The sequence below is a fragment of the Mustelus asterias genome, chromosome 15, assembly GCF_964213995.1.
Source record: "Mustelus asterias chromosome 15, sMusAst1.hap1.1, whole genome shotgun sequence".
Taxonomy (NCBI): domain Eukaryota; kingdom Metazoa; phylum Chordata; class Chondrichthyes; order Carcharhiniformes; family Triakidae; genus Mustelus; species Mustelus asterias.
The window spans coordinates 45,939,315-45,960,062 of NC_135815.1; the positions used below are offsets into that span (position 1 = coordinate 45,939,315).

A 20,748-nucleotide genomic window follows, 5' to 3' on the forward strand; every position below is an offset into this window, starting at 1 on the left:
AGTATAATTTACCTCTTTTCCTCATTTGTCTCAAAAATATGTTTGAGTGAGACTAAAGCAAGCATTTTCACTGTAAAAGAGGCTGCACATTCTTGTTCGCATGGCTGTTTGCTTAGGGCCGCAGACCTTGGCCTTTGAAGGGTTGTGTACCATCTTTTGAACCAAAACAAGGGTGTAACTATCACCACAATACAATAAAAATGGACTTGTAAAAGATAAATATGATTAGAATGAGTCGACTGAATACTGCATTTGTTAAAAATAAAGTGATAAAAGCAGAAGCCCATATAATCATTCAAGGATCAGTTAATGTTCAATTTACCACCACTTACAGTTAGAAATTGCTAAATATATACCTTCCGAAAGATGAGACAAAATAATATTGTTCCAAGTTTTTCAACCTTGTCTAACTACCCTAAGTAATATAGACTTAGATAATCATAATGTGGCTCTAATTTTTATAGCTAAAACAGGATTATATTTTTGTACTCTGACTGGAGCTGGAAATCACAAACTTTCTCTCTCTTCTGTATCTATATTTTACAGATTGCTGCACATTTGTAATAAAATATGATATCTGAGCTGGGAAAGACTCAAATATATCCTACTGTTCATGAATAGTCTATAACCTAGAGACTAGAGCAAGATACTAATATGTCTGCAATTTTTAAGCCACTCCATAAATATTTCCCATGGGGAAATTACCATAAAGGCATATCCAAATAATCATAGCTACTTGTAAAAACCCCTGATGGTTCATCTGAGAACAATTCTAGTTGTTTTAAGTATCAAGCGGCAGAGCAATGGCAATCTTCCTTGAAGATTATTTTTGGTCTATTATAATATGCAATGTCTGACTGTGTGTTGGCTGCAATACCTTTTACAACTCTACACAGATGGGCTTCTTGCTTCAGATTATAAAAAGATGCAAAACTGAAGTATGAAAGAAATTAAATGCATCTGAGAAAGAAAGTTGTACTTTTAGCATAATAAACACTTTAAAAATGTATAATTCATGATGAAACAGAAATGATAATTTTGTTTTCATGGAAAAAGCCAAGTCTCAAAAGATGGGCTTGTAACATATGGCAACAAGTTTTCTTGCATCTTTCATTCTTGTTAAGTCCTTTTTAAAAAAATTTCAAACACATTCTGAAAGCAACCTTATGAACCATTTAAAACATCTATTCAAAAGTATGATGATGCAATGCTGAAATGGATGTTACCTAGGTTGACAGTAAGTTTGACACGACCACCATCAAGTTCCAGTCTCAGAGTATCTGCTGAATCCCGGGACGTTGTTGCCATTAAGATTCCATAGGCTCGCTGGGACACAAATCGCAGTGATACATCCTCTGCTTCTGTGTGCATTACAACAGGTAGTTGGATTTTCATAAACTTGCTTCCATCATAGCTCAGTATTGTTGCTTCTGTTAAAAAATGCAGAGGGAACAAAAATCTTGAAAGCACTTCAGTAAATGATGATATTATAATAACCTTCACTTTCAAATATTTCTAAACACTTGCCATCAAATATTGACACTTTTTACTGTTATCTGGCAATCTGCTTTTGATATTGCTTGTGGTTTGCAAAGGCTATTTACTTTATTGGACTTCTTAGTTTTGTTCTGCATGTGTGATTTAAAACCCTGTTCATTGGACCTAAAGTGTTTTCTATACAAACACAAACTGCTCTTACAAACCATTTTTTAAAAATCACAATAATTCTATCAACCAATCTTTAAAACATATGTTTTGATAAAACATAAAAATGTGAAATTTTGATCTACTTATGCTATTTAAAAAGAAACTTAAAACAAATGTATTGGTAGTATAACATTTGACTCCCTGAATCATTTTCTCAAATCACATGAAACCTTTCTTGTTCAAAGTAGATAATTAAATGAACAATTTAATTCAATCATGGGTCACACTGATTTATATACACTAGAGTAACTTTCTCTCCCAGACTATGTCACTCCTTACGTTAGAAAAAATTATGAACAGAACAAAGCAAGACCATTTTCCAAAGAAAAAGGTCAATTTATTCTGAGATCAAGTAGAACACCAATGAGGTTTAGATGAAGTGAGATTAATAAAGATTTATCTTCTCTTTTGAGCCAAATGTGTCTGAAACCTGAGTTAAAAGAAAGAAATCCTAACTTTGGATTAAAATCAAATGGCAAATACTTAACATCTATGCAGATTGCATTACACAAGTCAGGAAGAACAGGACATCAATGCATTGGAGCTCAGTGCTTTGTATTTGGTTATCTGCAGTTCAGGTTAAGTCTGCCAGCAACATGTTCCTCAAGATCAAAAACGGAAAATGCTGGAAAATCTCAGCAAGTCTGAAAGTATTTGTGAAGAGAGAATAGAGCCAATGTTTTGAGTCTGGATCAGTCTTCATAGATCTGCTGGTCAGACCTGCTGAGATTTTCCAGCATTTTCTGTTTCTGTTTCAGATTCCAGGATCCAGAGTATTTTTATTTTAATTATTTATTAGTGTGACGAGTAGGCTTACATTAACACTGCAATGAAGTTCCTGTGAAAATCCCAGAGTCGTCACACTCCGGCGTCTGAGGGAGAATTTAGCATGACTAATGCACCGAACCAGCACGTCTTTCAGACTGTGGGAGGAAACTGGAGTACCCGGAGGAAACCCATGCACACATGGAGAGAACGTGCAAACTCCGCACAGACAGTGACCCAATCTGGGAATGGAACCCACGTCCCGAGTGCTAACCACTTCACCAGCATACCACCCTATCCCTTCATGTTTCTCAAGATACTTGATTGCACTTTCCCACAGCTGACACCAATCATCATATAAATGCAAGGGGCAGATTTCTCCCCAAAAATTTCAAAGTGTCAAAGTCGTGTGAAAATTGGAGTAAATCGTGCTGGTTTTTCCAGTGTGTTTCCCGAAATGAATCTCCCACTCTCTGTGCACTGGAGAGGCCACTAGCATGCGGTTATCATTAAAAACCAGAAGGCACGGCCTATTTCTGCAGAAGAGGTTGAAATAGGCATGATGAGTGGGACCCCGTGCATGTGCACTTCACTGGGAGATCCTAAAAACCTCCCAGCATTGAGATCACTGGCTTCAACACCCCACAGACATCGTTGGCTTCATCGCTGGCCTCAGACCACCCCCGCACACTGCTGGCCTTCCCTTCCCCCGCCCACCCTCCACGGACATTGCTGGCCTCCCCTTCCCTCTCCCCGCCTTCACGGACTTCACTGGCACCCCTTCCCCCCTCATGGACATCGCTGGCATCCCCTTACCCACCCCCTTCCTCCTCCCCCCCACCCACACAGACATCTCTGGCCTCCCCTTCCCCCACCCATGTCAATGGACATCGCTGGCCTTCCTTTCCATCCCCCCTCCACGGACATCGCTGGCCTCCCCTTCCCCCTCCCCACCTCCACGGATTTCACTGGCACCCCTTCTCCCCTCACGGACATCGCTGGCTCCCCTTACCTACTCCCTTCCTCCCTACCATCCACACAGACATCGCTGGCCTCCCCTTCCCCCACCCATGTCAATGGACATCGCTGGCCTTCTTTTTCACCCCCCTCCACGGACATCACTGGCCTCCCCTTCCCCGCTCCCCCCCCCCCTACAGATATTGCTGGCACACTTTCCCCCCACCACAGACATCGCTGACCTTCCCCTCCTGCCACCCTGCACCTTCGGAGATGGCTTACCCTCTATTGAAACCAGGTTCCCTTCTCATTTCTCACAAGGAACTTTTATTAATGGGCCAATGACTGGCCCAAACTGACTGCATCTCACTCCCCTAACAAGCCAGAGCTATATATAAGCTGCAATAATGAGCACACAGCCAGTCATGCCAGGAAGATGGCTAAAAGAAACCTGCCCTGAGGTTCTGTCATGCTTACCAGGCCCGCCTGCTGGACACAGTGGAGGAGAACTGCCAGCTGCTGTTCCCCACTCAGGGCTGTCACCCAAGGGGTCACGCCGCAAAGGCATTGTAGGGGAGGTTACAGCTGCAGTTAATGCCAGGACCTTGATACCTTGGTCCAGGGAACAGTGTCATAAGAAACTGAACAATCTTCTTCGGGCAGCAAGAGTGAGCGTGCATCACATTCTTAAATCTGCACATGTGCTGGACTAACCATGTTAAACCATGCTCAGACACCTGAAGGGCATCCAAAAACAGCCTCATCCCCCCCCCCCACTCCACTCCCAGAACTGCATCCAACCCCTTTCCCCCTACCCTCAAAGCACCCCCCAGATGTGACCTTTTTCCCCGAAATGGCCAATACAAGCTCCAAAACTCAGACACACATTGCACCCCATGCATTTCAATATATCCATGCTTTCAATCCCCCCTATCTCCCCACAGGAAAAAAATCCACACGACCGGCGAGAGAGGGCACAGACTGATGGCGGTGTGCTTGAGCTATGGCACCTGACAATCTGCAAGCAGCTTGCCCTGGAGCTGACAGGGGGAGAATCAATGCCTGGAATGGTGACCAACAGCCAGGTCAGCATCCGGCATGTAGGTGAGCATCATCCTGAAGCTCGTGGCGATGCATCAGAAAACCCAAGAAGTTGGGGATGGGCTGTCAGAGACTGCAAGGCTGTTTAGAGGAGTCAAACAGAGTGCTGTCGCAGAAGGTGGTACCAGCATAATATGGGAACCAGGCCAATACCGCAAGGGTGGTGTCTGCAGTAGAAAGTCTGGGTCAGGGATTAGGCCTCATGGGTGACAGGGTCCAGGCCATCCTGGAGACACAGCGGGCCATGGCCAAGGCTGTCGCCGGCATTCAGGAGGCACACTGGTCCATGGTCATGGGTGTCGAGGCATGGTGTCGACACTGTTGGCCATGGTTGGGACTCACACTGGCATTCTGGGGACACAGCAGGCTGTGGCGGTAGGCCTTGGCAACTTAGCCCAGTCTCAGAGGGCTAATGCTGAGGGGCTACAGAGCCTGGCTCACTCACAGAATTTTGTAGCAGAGTGGCTCCAGAGCTTGGCCCAGTCTCTGAGGGCCAGGGCCGAGGGATCATAGTCTATGGGGCAGACGCATCTGGTCTGGCAGAGCCAGATGAAGCTGGAGATTCTGGAGCTCAGTCCAGCTACCCTGGCATCCCATGGAGTATCCCTGGGGCCTCTGGGCACCCCAAAGGGGGAGGAAGGCCTTCCACTCAGGAGACTCCAAACATCCCGAGACATTCCGATTCCCTCTTTCCTCACACCGGGGCATCTCCGGGCCAGCTGCTTGAACAGGGTGGCACAGAAACAATGTCATCCGCAAGTCAGCCGGGGCCCTCCAGGTTTCGGCCACCCAGGGGATGGCCGCCAAGGGCATCACAGGCAACAGGGTGTGGATCACAGCTGGACACCTCCACCTCCAATGTGCATCCTGGGGGAGCACCTCGACAAAGCAGTAGGCCACACATGATTAGAAACGTGTCGGTTCACTTGGAGGGAATGGGTGAAGGTCAGCAGTAGCCAGGGTTAAGTTGTGTTAAATGTTAAGAGCATAACAAACTGTTATTTGCCCCCCTCAGCAGTGACTAATTTGTGTCTGATTCTCCCCCCACAGAGCTGAGTGTTCCCAATCCCATGCATCGAAGCACTGACTTTTGTGTGTGCTAAACTCGGTCAAATGTTACAGATTGCCTGCCCTACTTTCCCCACCATCCACCGGACCCTTAGTCAAGCAGGACCCCCTATCACGCCCCCCAACCCATTGCCCAAAAATACACTTGTGTTCCCAACCTTTACTGCTACGTGGGCCAAGGTGACACTGTGCATTCAGAGAAAAGGTGGGAATCAGACTTGAGTGGCACCAGGGACAGGATCTCAGTGTGCTTTACAACGAGTCACCATCATCATCCTCCAGCCTTCACAAATGATTCGCTACCAGTGCCAGACCCGGCCCTTTAACCGGTTGTGAGTTTTCTTGGGGATGGAGTGGTGGGATGAAAGAGGGTGGGGAAGGGATGAGAGAGGGTGGGGAAGGGTCATGTGGGTTGAGGGGACAGTTTGGGGTTGTGGGGGTGGCAGCTGCAGTGGCTTCTGCCGTGTAGTGGAAGTGTGTTCGGAGCAGCCCCTACACTGCCTAGCATCACCTATGTGAAGCGGGCTGCTATCAAGGCTTCCCTCATTGCCCTGCCCTGCCAGGCACCTGCCATCGCCGTATGCCCTCCATCCTCTGGCTCCTCATATGGCAGGACACCCACTTGGCCCTGTCGCCGCTCCTCCTTCTCCTCCTCCACTAGCTGGTCTCCCTGCTGCTGCACAATGTGGTGCAGGACGCAGCAGACAATTATAATCCATAAGGTGTGCACATGGTCATACTGCAGGGCACCCCCAGAGTGGTCCAGGCAGTGGAACCGCATTTTCATCAAGCCCTTCCACTGATTTACTACAGACCGGGTTGCAGCGTGGGCTTCATTATAATGGGTTTCTGTCTTGGTCTCAAGCCTCTGCACAGGCGTCACCAGTAAGGATCAGCAGGTAGCCCTTGTCCCCGACGAGCCATCCTGACAGCCTGGACTGGCCTTCAAAGAGCCCAAGGATGTCTGACTATCTCAGCTCAAAGCTGTCGTGGCTAGTCCCTGGGTGGCGTGCACAGACCTGCATGGAAACTCCCTGATGAGAGTTGATGAATGGTTGCCCCTCACCTTGAGGGGACCGCAGAGCGATGTGTGTCCTGTCCACTGTCCCCTGGACATGGAGCATCTCTGCAATGGCGGCGAAGCTTGCAGCCCGAGCCTCCTGCTGAGCCTGCCCAACATCAAAATTGATGTATTGGCCTGCCCGGGCATACAAGGCACCTGTGACCTGGCAAACATATCTGTGGATGGAGGCCTGAGATTTTCTGCAGAGGTGCCTGAAATGACCCTGTTGCATAGAAGTTAAGGGCCATCAACATCTTAACTTCTACTGGGAGCAGGTGGCCGCCCCTCCCCTCAGGGGCCAGTTGTGCAAGCACCTCACACAAGTGTTGGACCGTCATTGGATAGTCTGAGCCAGCGACAGCACATAACCTCCAACAGCCCCTCAAATGAAGCCTGGTCCGGTACCGCCTTTGCCTCCACATCCTCCTTCTTCTGGCCACCCTTTCGGGAGACTGCTCTCCCACCTCCTGGCCATCAGCGGCAGTCCCCTCCCTTCCTTCCTAAGGGCCTGCCACTGGCTGCTCCTGCGGTGGCCTCCGCATACCCTCCACCTCCTGAACCACCGCCGCTTCCTCCTCCTCAGCTGCAACCATGGTGGCCAGCTCTAAATCAATCAGTCCCAGATCCATTTTGCACAGTGGGGGTTAGAGGGAGAAAGATTGATACATCTACCTTGCATCTACCCCAATCCCTCACTGGGTCCAGTACCCCCTCTTGTGGGTTCTGGCAACACAACACAATCTGTAGTGCCATTTGTCACCTGATTAGGTTATCTGCGATTGGCATCATGAAAACAGCAGGCAGGGAGAGTATGCAGATTGGTACATGGGCATGACCATTGGACCCCCTTGAGACATTGCCATGAGTGCAACTACACTATTCCCTTCCAGGCATGTGTTGCAGGTCAGGGAGATGGGACAGGGAATGACTCCTAATTATCACAAGATGGGTGCCCATTCACTGCACAGTACATGCAGTATGAGTTTCTATGTTAACCTGAGCACCATTGCTTGGAGCACCAGCAGCTTGAACTGATAAACCCTCATGCAGCACATGGTGCACTTCCCCCCACACCTCCCTAAAACTCCAGCAGTCAGTCCAGTCCCTCACCACACCCCACAGCCAGAACAAAGGAACAGCACAGTGGCTGCAGAGAGCAGCCTGGCCAGCACTCCATTAAGAGTCCTACCCCACTCCACAGGGCCAGGGCACAGAATCTGAACAGCTGCAGGAAACTCCACACAGAACAGCAAAACTCCAGGCAGGTGGGAGGGATTGCTCGCAATGATTGTCGGCAGGGGGAGGAGCTCCACTACCTTCATGGTGGGGGAGGGTGAAGGGAGCTTATTTTCTGTTCTGATTGGGGCATCCTTTGAAGATGGTGCCCTGATCTCCGTGGAGTGGGCCTTGCCAGCTCTATGCTGACAAGACCCTGCCCCATCATAATGATGGCATAAACCACACCCATTCACTTATTTTAGTCAAAGTGGCCCAAGATCTCGAGAGAAAACTAGACTGAAAACCAGCTGTGAAGCTCTGGAGACTTCACAGATGGTTTTCAGTCTGAGCCTGGCACTTGGAAAAATTTTGTTAAGTTTCCTCCCATAGTTATTAACATTTAACAGTTTTTAATGTTATTGCATTATGACTGAATTTTGTGTTTGCATTCCCTTTTCTTGTGTTCCATTTGCACACATTCTGAATCGCATGAATGTTTGTTGCTACTGAATAGTCTACCATTTGAAATGCTATTCCACAATTGTTACAAATACCAGTGGGGATGTGGGCAGTGTGTGTGTATATGTGTGTGGGGCGGGAGAAGGGGGTGGGTGGGGGGGGGGGGGGGGGGGGGGGCAGTTAGTAGAAAATAAGGTACTTTTTTGATGAATCCTTGAGTTTCATTTGTGGGTTATTAATGTTGACTAATAAAGCTTATTGGATGTGTTTCTCTGTGCAACTAACTGAGAGTGATACAAAGGCGCTCCACTGATGGCAGGCAGGAGGACTCTCATGAGGCATGTCTGCTCACTGTCATTGACTGGCACTCAGTTGCTGATCAGGAGCCATCTTTCTTTCTACTGAAGTCCCTATTGATTTGTTCTATGCTGAGAGCTGAAGTCAATGAGAACCATGTTCAAAATAAAAGTCAGTTCCTGATCAATCTGTGAAACAAAAGCAACACATTGATCAATGACAGCTTGCGGATACATTCCCCAATGATTCTCAAACTCCTCCCTCACTGAATGCTAGATGAGCACGTTTGTTTTGTTTTCTCTTCGATTAATGCTGGTTTTCTGTTCTACATGGATTACCATTTCTACAGAAAAATGTGACTTAATAACTAAAGCCTATCGAAAATAAAAGCCCAGGGCAAAGTACAGTTTAAATCTTCCCCAGCAGCAGTGAATTCCTTAAGGTGGTGCGGGTTTTAAAGGACAAACCATCTATATAAAGATACAGCTGAAAATGTAAATTCGCAAAATTCTAGTGTCACTTTTTCTAACAGAAAAAAAATGGGTGGATTTGTTTGCTGGTGCTCACCACCACTGACATTGTCTCCCATGCTAGATTGATCACCTTAAGCTCTTTGCCTCGAGTGGGGGTAGAGGAATTCGTGGTGGGCCTCCACTGTGCCTGGCAGCCACTCAAGAGAGGTGTCACTTAATTTTTGGGCAGCATCCTTCTTCCCTTCAGACTTGACTTGAAAGTCATGACTTTCTTCGATCCCTCGAGAGTGCCAGCTCAATGAAGTATTGCCCTTTGAATGTGGTGCCTGGTCTACAGAAGACCTGAGATCAAGGCGGAGCAGGTGAATCAGAGGCTGCCCCGTCAGTGATCTGTCATGAAACCCGTGCCTCTATTTTTTCAACAAAGTGTAAAAAGCTGTCATTGCTGTTGGCAGGGTCAAGTGTTCATTTCCACCCCCCTCGCTTTTGGACTTTGCCAATTTCACGGAAAATTCCAGCCAAGAGTTTCTATTTATTGAATTCCAAATACTTCTGATGAAAGAAAAATGCTGACAAACCAAAATAAAAAACAAAAAATACTGTAACACCAGGGAGGTAAGGCAGCATGTGTGGAGAGAGAAATGGAGTTGATGTTTTGGATCAATTACTTTTCAGCAAATCTGGAAGTTAAAAGATGAGCAGCTTTGAGGCAAGTGCAAAGCGAGGGACAAGGAGCGGGAAGAAAGGACAAGGGAGATGTCTCGGATAAAGTGGAGGGCAGGACAGATTAAATGACAAATGATGTGATGTTGCAAGGCACAAGGAAGCTAATGTGGGACTGGGATGGAAAGTTACTCCTCTGGTTCTTTCTCCTCCTTTTGCATCTCACATTGTTCCACCTCTACAACCTCTCATTTAAAATTTTTGATCCTTACCCAAGTACCATGCAAATTTTCTCAATTAGCCATATTTTCCACCCTCGTCTCTGCACCATGTGTCTTCTCATCCTTGAGCCAAAATGATTTAGAATGCCTCCAGTGCAGAGGGAAGCCATTCAGCCCATCTAGTCTGCACAGACTCTCTGACAGAGCATCTCACCCAGGCCCTATCTCTTACTCCCATGCATTTACCCCGATTATCCCCCTAGGGCAACTTAGCATGGCTAATCAACTAATCTGCACATTTTTGACTGCAGCATCCAGAGGAAACCCACACAAACACGGGGAGAATGTGCAAAATCCACAAAGACAGTCAGGCAGAGCTGGAATTGAACTCAGCTCCCTGGAGCTTTGAGGCAGCAGTACTAACCACTGTGCTATTGTGACACCAAACTATGCCACCATGCCACACTGTATGGATGACGGAGGTTCACTTCCCGCCATCCAAGGAGTTGGCGGCAGACGCATCCATGCCCACACTCCTATTTTGAGTGAACAAGAAAATTAAATCAAATGAACTGAGGGACAATTAAAGGAGCAGCCCCATAACTGGATATTGCATCAAACAAAAAACAACTCACAAAGGAAACTTAAAACATCAAACCAAATTGTGATTAACAGAGTCAATAAAGCACCCCAGTTCTCGCAGTGCCCAACAGATATAGGTGGCCTCAAAAGTGCTGGTAGACACCTTGTGCTATCGCTCTAGGGACATCCAGCTGTGAATGTAGCCACGGTATAGAGGTAGACAGTTATGTCAGACAACCCTTTTGGAGACCTGCTCCCTGGACCCATTTATGGTGAACTTAAGCTGGATATCTCCCAATGCACCAGGTTCCAAATCATGGGGTGTCATCCAGTCCATTCCTCTGTCACTTAGCCCATCCCTAATCCCGGTCACCCCAGCAGCCACAGCTTGTCCCTCTGCCAGCCACCCAAAATTGAACTGGTGGTGGTGCAAATCCCTGAGCAGTGACCGCTGACGAAGATTACTGTTCACACCCATACTGGTTGCCCTGCAGCCATTTTATGCTCCATTGAGCATTAACTGACTGGAGGTGGGACTTCTTCCCCTCATTTGGGGGAGACGTTCTGCCTCAGAGGATTGCCGGCCAATCAGATAGGCTTGCAGCTCTCTAGCTCCTATAGTGCCAGAAGCTGCAATGGACAGGTATGGGAATCTAAGGCTCTCAGGGAGTTTGGGGGGTTTCAGGGGTTCATAGTGCCTTTTTGAAGCACCTTCAAACAACTTATTATGTTAAATATATTAAGACAAGTTGTTGTTGAAGTGGCAAGCAACTGGAAGCTGACAGTTATGCTCATGGAAGTGTTAGCAAAATAAACCCCCGACCAATGTTTCTTCTGAGTTGTCTGGGAGCACAGTCACTCAGAATCCTGAACATTCTGCACAAGAGTCAAACAGGCCACAAAGAAGAACTGGTCCCTTTAAGATGCACCTATAAGCAGCCTTGAGGCAATCTTCAAGAGACATGCAGTGCAACATATGGGCCGCACATAACAAAGGGAAATTAGAGGGAACATTGCATCCAATGTGCATTTTGGTTCCTCAATGTAGATAAGGTGGTTAAAAAGACATACGGAATACTTGCTTTTATTAGCTGAGGCATAGAATATAAGAGCAGGGAGGTTATGTTGAAGTTGCACAAAACTCTTATTAGGCCACAGTTGGAGTACTGTCTGTAGTTCTGGTCACCACACTATAGGAAGGATGTGATTGCACTGGAAGAATGCAGAGGAGATTCACCAGGATGTTGCCTGGGCTGGAGTGTTTAAGTTATGAAGAGAGGCTGATTAGGCTGGGGTTGTTTTCCTTAGTGCAGAGATGGCTGAGAGGGGACCTGATTGAGGTGTACAAAATTATGAGTAACAGAGATAGTGTGGATAGGAAGAAACTTTTCCCCTTCGTGGAGAGACCACTAACCCAGGAGCATAGATTTAAGGTAAGGAGCAGAAGATTCAGAGAGGATTTGAGGAAAAACATTTTCACCCGCAAGGTGGTGGGAATCTGGAACTCACTGCCTGAAAGGATGGTAGAGGTGGGAACCCTCACAACATTTAAGAAGCATTTAGATGAGCACTTGAAACAAGAGTCACATGGATCACATAAAATGTGAGAAAAGACTGGCATGCAAAGTTGGTAATTATAGTCTGGCCACTATTGCGCCAATGCAGCACCTAGCCAAATAAGCGGTAATTATTTTACTCATTGAATAAGATTTAAAATTTAGGCATGGCAACTTATAAAAATAACTAGCTTTTTGACATCTCTGGTTTTTGGATAGCTGAATTATGACGGTGATTTTTCAGGTCCAAATTATTTAGATAATCTTAGATTGAAATAGAAGAGCTTTCACATATGAAAGCCAGATTCAGTATTGCCTGCTAATTACCATGTGTGATTAATAGTGAGCAAGTGACGTTACTGGGCATTGGAGTGGAAGTGACTGATCTTACTAAGCAAGCACAATTTGCTCACAATAGGAATAAAAGATGTATTCTTCATATAAATTCACAAATGCAGGTTCAATCATGTAAAATGTTTGATTTTAGATATTAAAGCACAACATTCAATATCAGCCAGTTGTACCCAGCTGATATATTTGAATACGACGATTAACTCTAAAGCTGGTTACTGTAAATTCTGGGCCCTAGCTTGAAGAAGTGGCAACGAAATCTACAGCATTCCTCATAGATATCAGCACAGCACAGCTGCCATTATGTACAAAGGGCTGAATTATACACCGAGGGTGGGTTCCCCACACCCTCGCTGAAATTCAGGGGCTTGCCACCTCCACTTGGCTAGCTTGCGCCACTTTAATTTTTTTGTGTGACAGCCCTTATGAAGTGGAGCTTCTGTCTATCTCTGAGGGGCATTTCCACCTCCTGGAGCTTCTGGCCAATCTAAGACCAAAAACCCTATGCCACAATGGGATGGGTGGCCATTGCTTTTATTGTATGAAGCTCAGGCATAACAGAAACCATGGATATCCCTAAACCCAGGTAAGTCCTAGAACTCACTAGGACAGAGTTGACAAGCCCCAGTGAGAGGGATGGCAGGAGTATATTCAACAGGTCAAAGGGAGAGGCTTGTTTCAGGGAGGCAAAACTGTGGAGGTAGGGGAGTCTGAATGGCCAAGGAAAGAGTCACAGCTCTTTCATTGACCAGCATTCTGCAGGGTTAAAGCTGCTGGGCAACGTTTAGGGTGTAGGCCACTCCCACTGCTCATCAAACTGGCGCAGCAGTGGGATGAAGCTCTCCAGTGGACATTAATGACCCAAATATGGGTCTCAATACGATAAATGAATATTATAAAAGAATGAATCCAGTGTTGGTTTCTACCTTGTTCAGGCTTATTTTCTTGTCTGTGAAGCAGAGAGACAAACTCTCCCAGCACATTCCCCGCCAACACATCGGACAGCTACTTCTGGCTGATTCTTATATACAACAGAGTATAATTAACAGATCAACACTCAGCACCTGTTTACCTAGTACTGGATGTTTAACATTTATTAAATAGAATTTATTAGATTCAAACACATCCAACACCCCCCCGCTGCCTGTAAAATCGTGGCAGAGACAGGTAGGCTGATCGTCTGCTCGGTATTCTAATTCATGGGTCCGCCCACCTGTTTTCCCACAGGTTGCCCATAAAAGTCAGCCCAAGGCAATGCAATCCACCATGGCTTTGGTCTGCTGAATGCTGCACACAGTTTACAAGATACTCAACAGGATCTATTGAATACCTACAGTGCAGAAGGAGGCTATTTGACCCATCGAGTCTGCACTAACTCTCTGAAAGAGCATTTTACCCAGGCCCACACCTCTACCCTATGCCTGTAATCTCATCCATTTATCATGCCTAAACCACTTAACCGACACATCTTTGGACAATAAGGGGTAATTTGTCATGGCTAATCCACCTAATTTGCACATAGAATCCCTACAGTGCAGAAGGAGGCCACTCGGCTCATCGAGTCTGCACCAATCACAATTCCACATCTTTGGACTGAGAGTGGAACCCAGAGCACTCAGAGGAAATCCATGCAGACACAGGGAGAACGTGGAAACTCCACACAGACAGTGACCCGAGGCTGGAACTGAACCCAGGTCTCTGGCGCTGTGAGGCAGCAATGCTAATCATTGTGCCACTATGGACAGATGAAGCAAATCCAAAACATGACTTTCAGATTGCACCAGGGAAAGAAGTACAGGGCGGGGGTGTTGGGAATGGGTGGGTGGGTGCTGAGATGGAAGGCAGGGGGATGTTGGGGCGGGGGTGTTGGGAATGGGTGGGTGGGTGCTGAGATGGAAGGCAGGGGGATGTTGAAGTTGCAAGGATCAAATTTAGGGAAATCATCAAGAAATACTAAATTGCTAACTGATTTATGCCTGGATACCCTGTTAGAATTATCCCCTAGCCTCTAACTTATCTTCACCGAGAGAATACTTTTGACCTTGATGCCCTGTGTGCAAAACCAACGGAAAGTGACTCATATTTTATATATTGTTGCAATGAAACAGCACATTCAAAAAATACTCCTGTTAACAACACCCACAATGAAACCTCTTGTAGGCAGTTGCATACTAAGTTTAACAGTGAAAGATTAAGAATAAGGGATCACAACCGTGACATCTGGCTTCCCATCTGTCTTTTTCTGGTCATAATAAAATCTTGCCACAAGATGCTGATGCATTTTTCACACAAATATATTCAAAACACTTAGAACTGTACATAAAGAAATGTTGGATTATTAACAAGGAGCTATAAATAGGTTTGCCACTTTTTATCAGTTTCACAAGCAGAGAAAAAGGTTAGTGGGAATGAGAGAATAGGAATATGGCATAGAAACATACAGCTGTCATAGAAGGTACAGGATGTCTGTTTATTTCATATCCATCCTTTGCCTGCCTGTATTCCAGCTCTTTGTTTAGATGCTACAGGGTTGAATAGACCCCCATTAGCTCCTGGGACTTGTTACTGCTCTGCTTGCTGGTGCCACTTAAAATTAATTTCGCAGCCATAGGAGCAATTTGACAGTGACTGCAGATTTATTTTTACAGTAACTCACAATATTAGACCTTTAACATCTGCCACAAACTGCACAAGAAACCTCATCAATTCACTGGTCATTTATTGTTTACATCAAAATGAAAATAAAACAGCCTACTCAAAAGAAGAATAAATAGTTGGAACCCAATAATCCTGCTGATCTAAGAAAGTGAGCTCTGAAAGAAGATGGGACAGGCAGAATCTGAGTATTGCTGAATGAAGGGACATGTTGCCAAAACTTTTCATCTTGTACTCATCAGGACAGATGCAAGAACAACAAATTAGATAGGGAACAATAATTTAGATTGCATGTGAAGAGGGTGCTGTTGGCAAGGTGCTCTGATTAATCAGCACATTGCTATCACGAATGCACCAAAAGAGCTATTTTCCTTGGTGTAATGTCTGGACATACTGCTTTTGCCTGCAGCAAACAAATCGCTGCATGTGAATCTATGTAGCTTCTAGCATATGTAATTGAGTGATATTGCGAGCTTGACTAATAACCTTCAATTAGTTGTTAGTATAATTCTTAGCATACTTGGGATTGTTCAGCCAATGATGCCCAATCATGGATTTACATCAAATTTTAAACTGTTAGGGCAGGATTTATCATGCAACGCACTGTGTGTTTTGCAGTGGCTGAAGATTGGCCGGTGGCAGGATCTTTAGGTCATGCCATCATCAATAGAGTTTTCCGTTAAATGCACCCCTGGGCTCTGTGAAACCCACGTGAATGGCAGGTAAGTTCCGGTCTCAGACCTTAAATTTTCTGGTCAACATCAGAGAGTGTTGCCTGACACTGGCTGCAATTTCAATTGCCCACTTAACATATTATGCTGGAACCTTTGCCCCTTCCGATGTCGGCTTCAGCATCTGTATAGGGACGAATAAAGCTGCGAGGTCAATTATCCTGCATAATTTCAGTGCAGTCAGCCCCCCCCCCTACTTTTTGCGTCATTCACTGAAGACACACCCCTCAAGTTCTGACTTCAGTTCATTAACTTTAAATGGATTTATCAATCCCAAAACTGCTCAGTCTCCCATTCACTGTCAGTCTAACCCCATTCACCCCTGACAATACTCAAACCCTTCTCGCATCATCTGACAGTGTCAACTCCCTTCCACCACCGGCACTGTTCAACCCCACCCTTAATTGTCATCGGTGTTCACCTCCTCCTTTATCTTCTCCCACAGCTCAACAATGCTTACCCCCTCCCTCACCCGTAGACAATGTTCACGCCTTCACACTCCAAAAATGTTCAGCCTCCATCCCTCACCCTTAATGCTGTTCAGCCCCCTTACCACAACTTCACCTCATGAATGCTCAATCCACCCAGCCCTCTTACTCCCTGACAATGCTAATATTGGCTGCATAGGAGCCAGAGATTCCAGAAGGTGAGCCAGGAGAGGGTATGTGGGAGGGAGTGAACATTGTTAGGAATGCCATTGTGCATTGATACACTGGCTGATTTACTTAGAGCTGATTTTATACTTATGCTGATTTTATACTGGCTTTGAAAAGCTGTAAGGAAATCCATGTAAAAAGCAGAGTATGTTAGGTACAAACAGCCCAAACTTCCATGGTTCTGGTCATCTGATACCACTGTTACTGGAATCATGGACCAATTCAGGCATAATAAAACCGACCATTGGAGCTTTAAACTTCCTATGCAAGTATTGTAGATTTACGTGGTCAGGACTTCCTCAGAGTCCCAACACACATCAGCAACGCAAGTTGAATCAGCGGCTTCTCTCTATATCTTAAGATTTAGGCCATTATGTTCTAAGATATGCAAACATGGGTTGGTTGCCTCAGAACAGCCAAAGGGCCATGCAGTTTAATGCAATCCACCAACCATTGGGATAACCTGCAGCATATGCTGACCAATTCCAAATGTGTTAAGAATTACACTAACAACGAATTTAAGATTATCAGTCAGGCTCGCAATGTAGTTCACTTACGCTTGCTTGGAAGCTACATATATTCATATGCAGGGATCTGATCTCTACAGGCAAAAGCAATATGCCAGACATTGCACATTCTTTGGAGAAAGCATGGGAGAAAGAGTTCCCCAGTACATTCATTATGATAACGTCTTAACCAATCAGCATCCACTTGCCAACCAATCAGCACCCTTTTCTCATGCAGTATATAATGTTGTTCCATTTGAAATTTGGCATTCCTGCATTTGTCTTGTTGAGTTCAATATGTAAAACTTTGACAGCTGGCCGTTATTCTTTCAGCAATAGAGTCATAGGGGTTTACAGCATGGAACAGGCCCTTCAGCCCAACTTGTCCACGCTGCCCTTTTTTTAAAAACCCTAAGCTAGTCCCAATTGCCTGCGTTTGGCCCATATCCCTCTTTACCCATCTTACCGATGCAACTGTCTAATCGCTTTCTAAAAGACAAAATTGTCCCTACCTCTACTATTACCTCTGGCAGCTTGTTCCAGACACTCACCGCCCTGTGTGTGAAAAAATAGCCCCTCTGGATCCTTTTGTATCTCTTCCCTCTCACTTTAAACCTAAGCCCTCTAGTTTTAGGCTCTCCTACTTTTGGGAAAAGATATCTACTATCAAGCTGATCTATGCCCCTCATTATTTTATAGACCTCTATAAGATCACCCCTAAGCCTCCTACGTTCCAGAGAAAAATATCCCAGTCTATCCAGTCTCTCCTTATAACTCAAACCATCAAGTCCTGGTAGCATCCCAATAAATCTTTTCTGCACTCTTTCTAGTTTAATAATATCCTTTCTACAATAGGGTGACCAGAACTGTACACAGTATTCCAAGTGTGGCCTTACCAATGTCTTGTACAATTTCAACAATACTCAAGCTCTATACTGTCAAGGAACTATTTGTAGACAGACTCATCAATGTGGAGATTAACATCTGACCTGGGCATGGTCAGATAGAGGTTTTCATGGTGATGGGTGTTCTGGGAGTTTCTGTTCTTGGTTTGTCTTCAGGCAAGTTAGCCTCTGCATCAGGTTGTTCTATGTCATTGATATCCTCACCAGAATAATCAGGCAGATTGGTATCCTAGTCACCTTCCTCAGTGGTGTTCTGGTCACCTCCACATGTATCATCCACCCTCCTTTCAAAGACGTATGAAATCAAAATGAATTTCCTCCTGCCACTACAGGAATAGAAATTTTTCCAGAAAGACTGGCTCGGACTGTCTTGGCTTGACTTGGGTTTTCAGTGGAACAAATGAATGAAGGAGCTGCAACTCTAGACAGGTTTCTCTGCGCAATAAAGAACAGTCTTGATTAAGAATACCATACTGAATATTGGCAAGCTCTCCTCCATTACATTGAAGTACAGCAGTCATCTGCTCTTGCACCTTCAATGGGATGCCTCCTGGACCATGAAGTTGAATGACTGATAGCTGGAGAAAATCAGGATTCAGCCAGTGTACTGTATCAGAAAGAACTGACACTCCTGCTTTTATGTCTAATTTAAAATTTGTTTTTTGGCCGTTGGCCGTGATATCTGTGCTCCAAAGACTTGCCTTGGACTTTGCAACCTTGCCCAAGAAAGGCACTTTGTCAGTATTTTCCATTATTTAGATACAGGTTGACCAGACTGGTCTCCCTGTAACTTTTTGAACTGGAGTTGGAAGTATTTTGCTGTGGCATTCTGCTTTGAAATGACTCTGACTTCTGCAGTAATGGCACTCTACATTTCTGGCAGGACAGTCTTTGCGCTGATGGGACTTATTTGCACAACATTAGGAACATTGGATAATAGAGGCAGCACGGTGGCACAGTGGTTAGCACTGCTGCCTCACAGCGCCAGGGACCCAGGTTCGATTCCCGGCTTGTGTCACTGTCTGTGTGGAGTTTGCACATTTTCCCTGTGTCTGCATGGGTTTCCTCCAGGTACTCTGGTTTCCTCCCACAGTCCAAAGATGTGTGGGCTCGGTGGCTTGGCCATGCTAAATTGCCCCTTGGTGTCAGGAGTACTAGTTCGGGTAAATGCATGGGGTTATGGTGATAGGGACTGACAGGGATTGTGGTTGGTGCAGATTAGATGGGACAAATGGCCTCCTTCTGCATTGTAGGATTCTATGATTCTATAACAGTTATAGACTGTTATAGACAGCTCTTTCTTCAATCTGTCTGTTTTTTAATGGGTGTACTGGTACCTCTATTGCTCACAAACTGGATTGAGTCAGTGGCTTTACTCCACAAAGGTTCTCTGTCACCCCAGATTAAAACTCAGGTCTGTTTCTTTTGCTCAGCTTGTCTTGCTAATTGCACTACCTTGGACAATGTGAGATACTTCCTGAATTGCAGAAAATCAGATAAGGCTTCATCAAACATTTAGTCCTGATTGAAATCATTCTTTAGAGCCCCAAATTCACAACTCTCAGCCAAACGATACGGGTCGTTAATTTAAAATCAATATTTTCTCTAAATTCCTGAGTGCACATGTCAAACCGCACACTGTCTGCAACAGTGATTCTCTGAAGTCTGAAGTATGAATCAAAGACCTTCATAGCCTCTTTATAATTTACTGTATCCTCCTTAACACTTTGTTTGACAAAATTGTCATCCACACTGCTGTCATGGATTAGAAGAGTGTGCTGACCTGCTATTTATCAGGCTTCTGTGCTCATCCCAGAATGGTCCGATACCTGGTAAATCTGTGACATTAGGTTTGCCAGTCTGCTGCTTGGTGGGGCCTTTCCACGTGGTCAAAAGACTCAGGGAGGACTTTCTCCATGATTTTCAGTTACTTTTAGTTGACTGGCTTGGGACTCTGTTGACACTTTTCCCTCTGCTTCCCAGTCACAGTAATTCCCTGGCTGCCTTGTATTTGATGTTTTACACTTTCCTGCCACTGTCAGTTTCATTGGGCATCCGTGCTATTCAGTTGGCTGACTGCTGCGAACATGAAGCATCATCTAATAACTTTCAAACATCTATTACAGGAATAGATAAGTATGAGGCTCTTTCCAATACTGTCTCTCTCTGAGCTCTGGTCACACGTGATGACATCACTGATGATGTATATTAGCTATGAGCATAATAGCTATTAACCCCTTATACAATTTTTTTCCTATTACTATTGAATGAGTTCTCCACTTGCCAAGCAGTTGGAATACGACATTTCAAACTTAAAGTTTATTTATTAGTCACAAGTAGGCGTACATTAACAGTGCAATGAAGATACTGTGAAAATCCCCGAGTAGCCACACTCTGGCGCCTGTTCAGGTACACTGAGGGAGAATTTAGCATGGCCAATGCACCTATCCAGCATGTCTTTCAGACTGAGAGAGGAAACCGGTGCACCCAGAGGAAACCCAAGCAGACACAGGGAGAACGTGCAGACTCCGCACAGTCAGTGACCCAAGCCAAGAATCGAACCCGGGTCCCTGGCGCTGTGAGGCAGCAGTGCTAACCACTGTGTGACGGTGCTTATTTCGACAATTAAATCCCTTGGTTCTTCTGTACTGACATACCTATGCTATGTGGCTGTCATTACGGCGATAACAACTCACAAAACCATTATCATCAGCTCGCTTCTGATCAGGTCCCCCTACTTTAGGTTTGGTGGAAGTTCTCTGACTGTGGACAAAAGTTATACTAGTCACTTAGAGGACATATTTCCTGTGCATT

The 20,748-nt window shown here is 45.4% G+C and overlaps 1 protein-coding gene across 2 annotated transcripts in view; it reads right to left on the reverse strand.

The window, feature by feature from the left end:
- nrxn1a (neurexin 1a) overlaps positions 1-20,748 on the reverse strand; it is a 1,876,664-nt gene that overhangs the window by 882,855 nt on the left and 973,061 nt on the right. For both annotated transcript variants that reach the window (XM_078229844.1, XM_078229842.1), the window contains one exon: positions 1,227-1,430. In XM_078229844.1, coding sequence (XP_078085970.1) covers positions 1,227-1,430 — 204 coding nt within the window. The remainder of the gene's footprint in view (positions 1-1,226; positions 1,431-20,748) is intronic.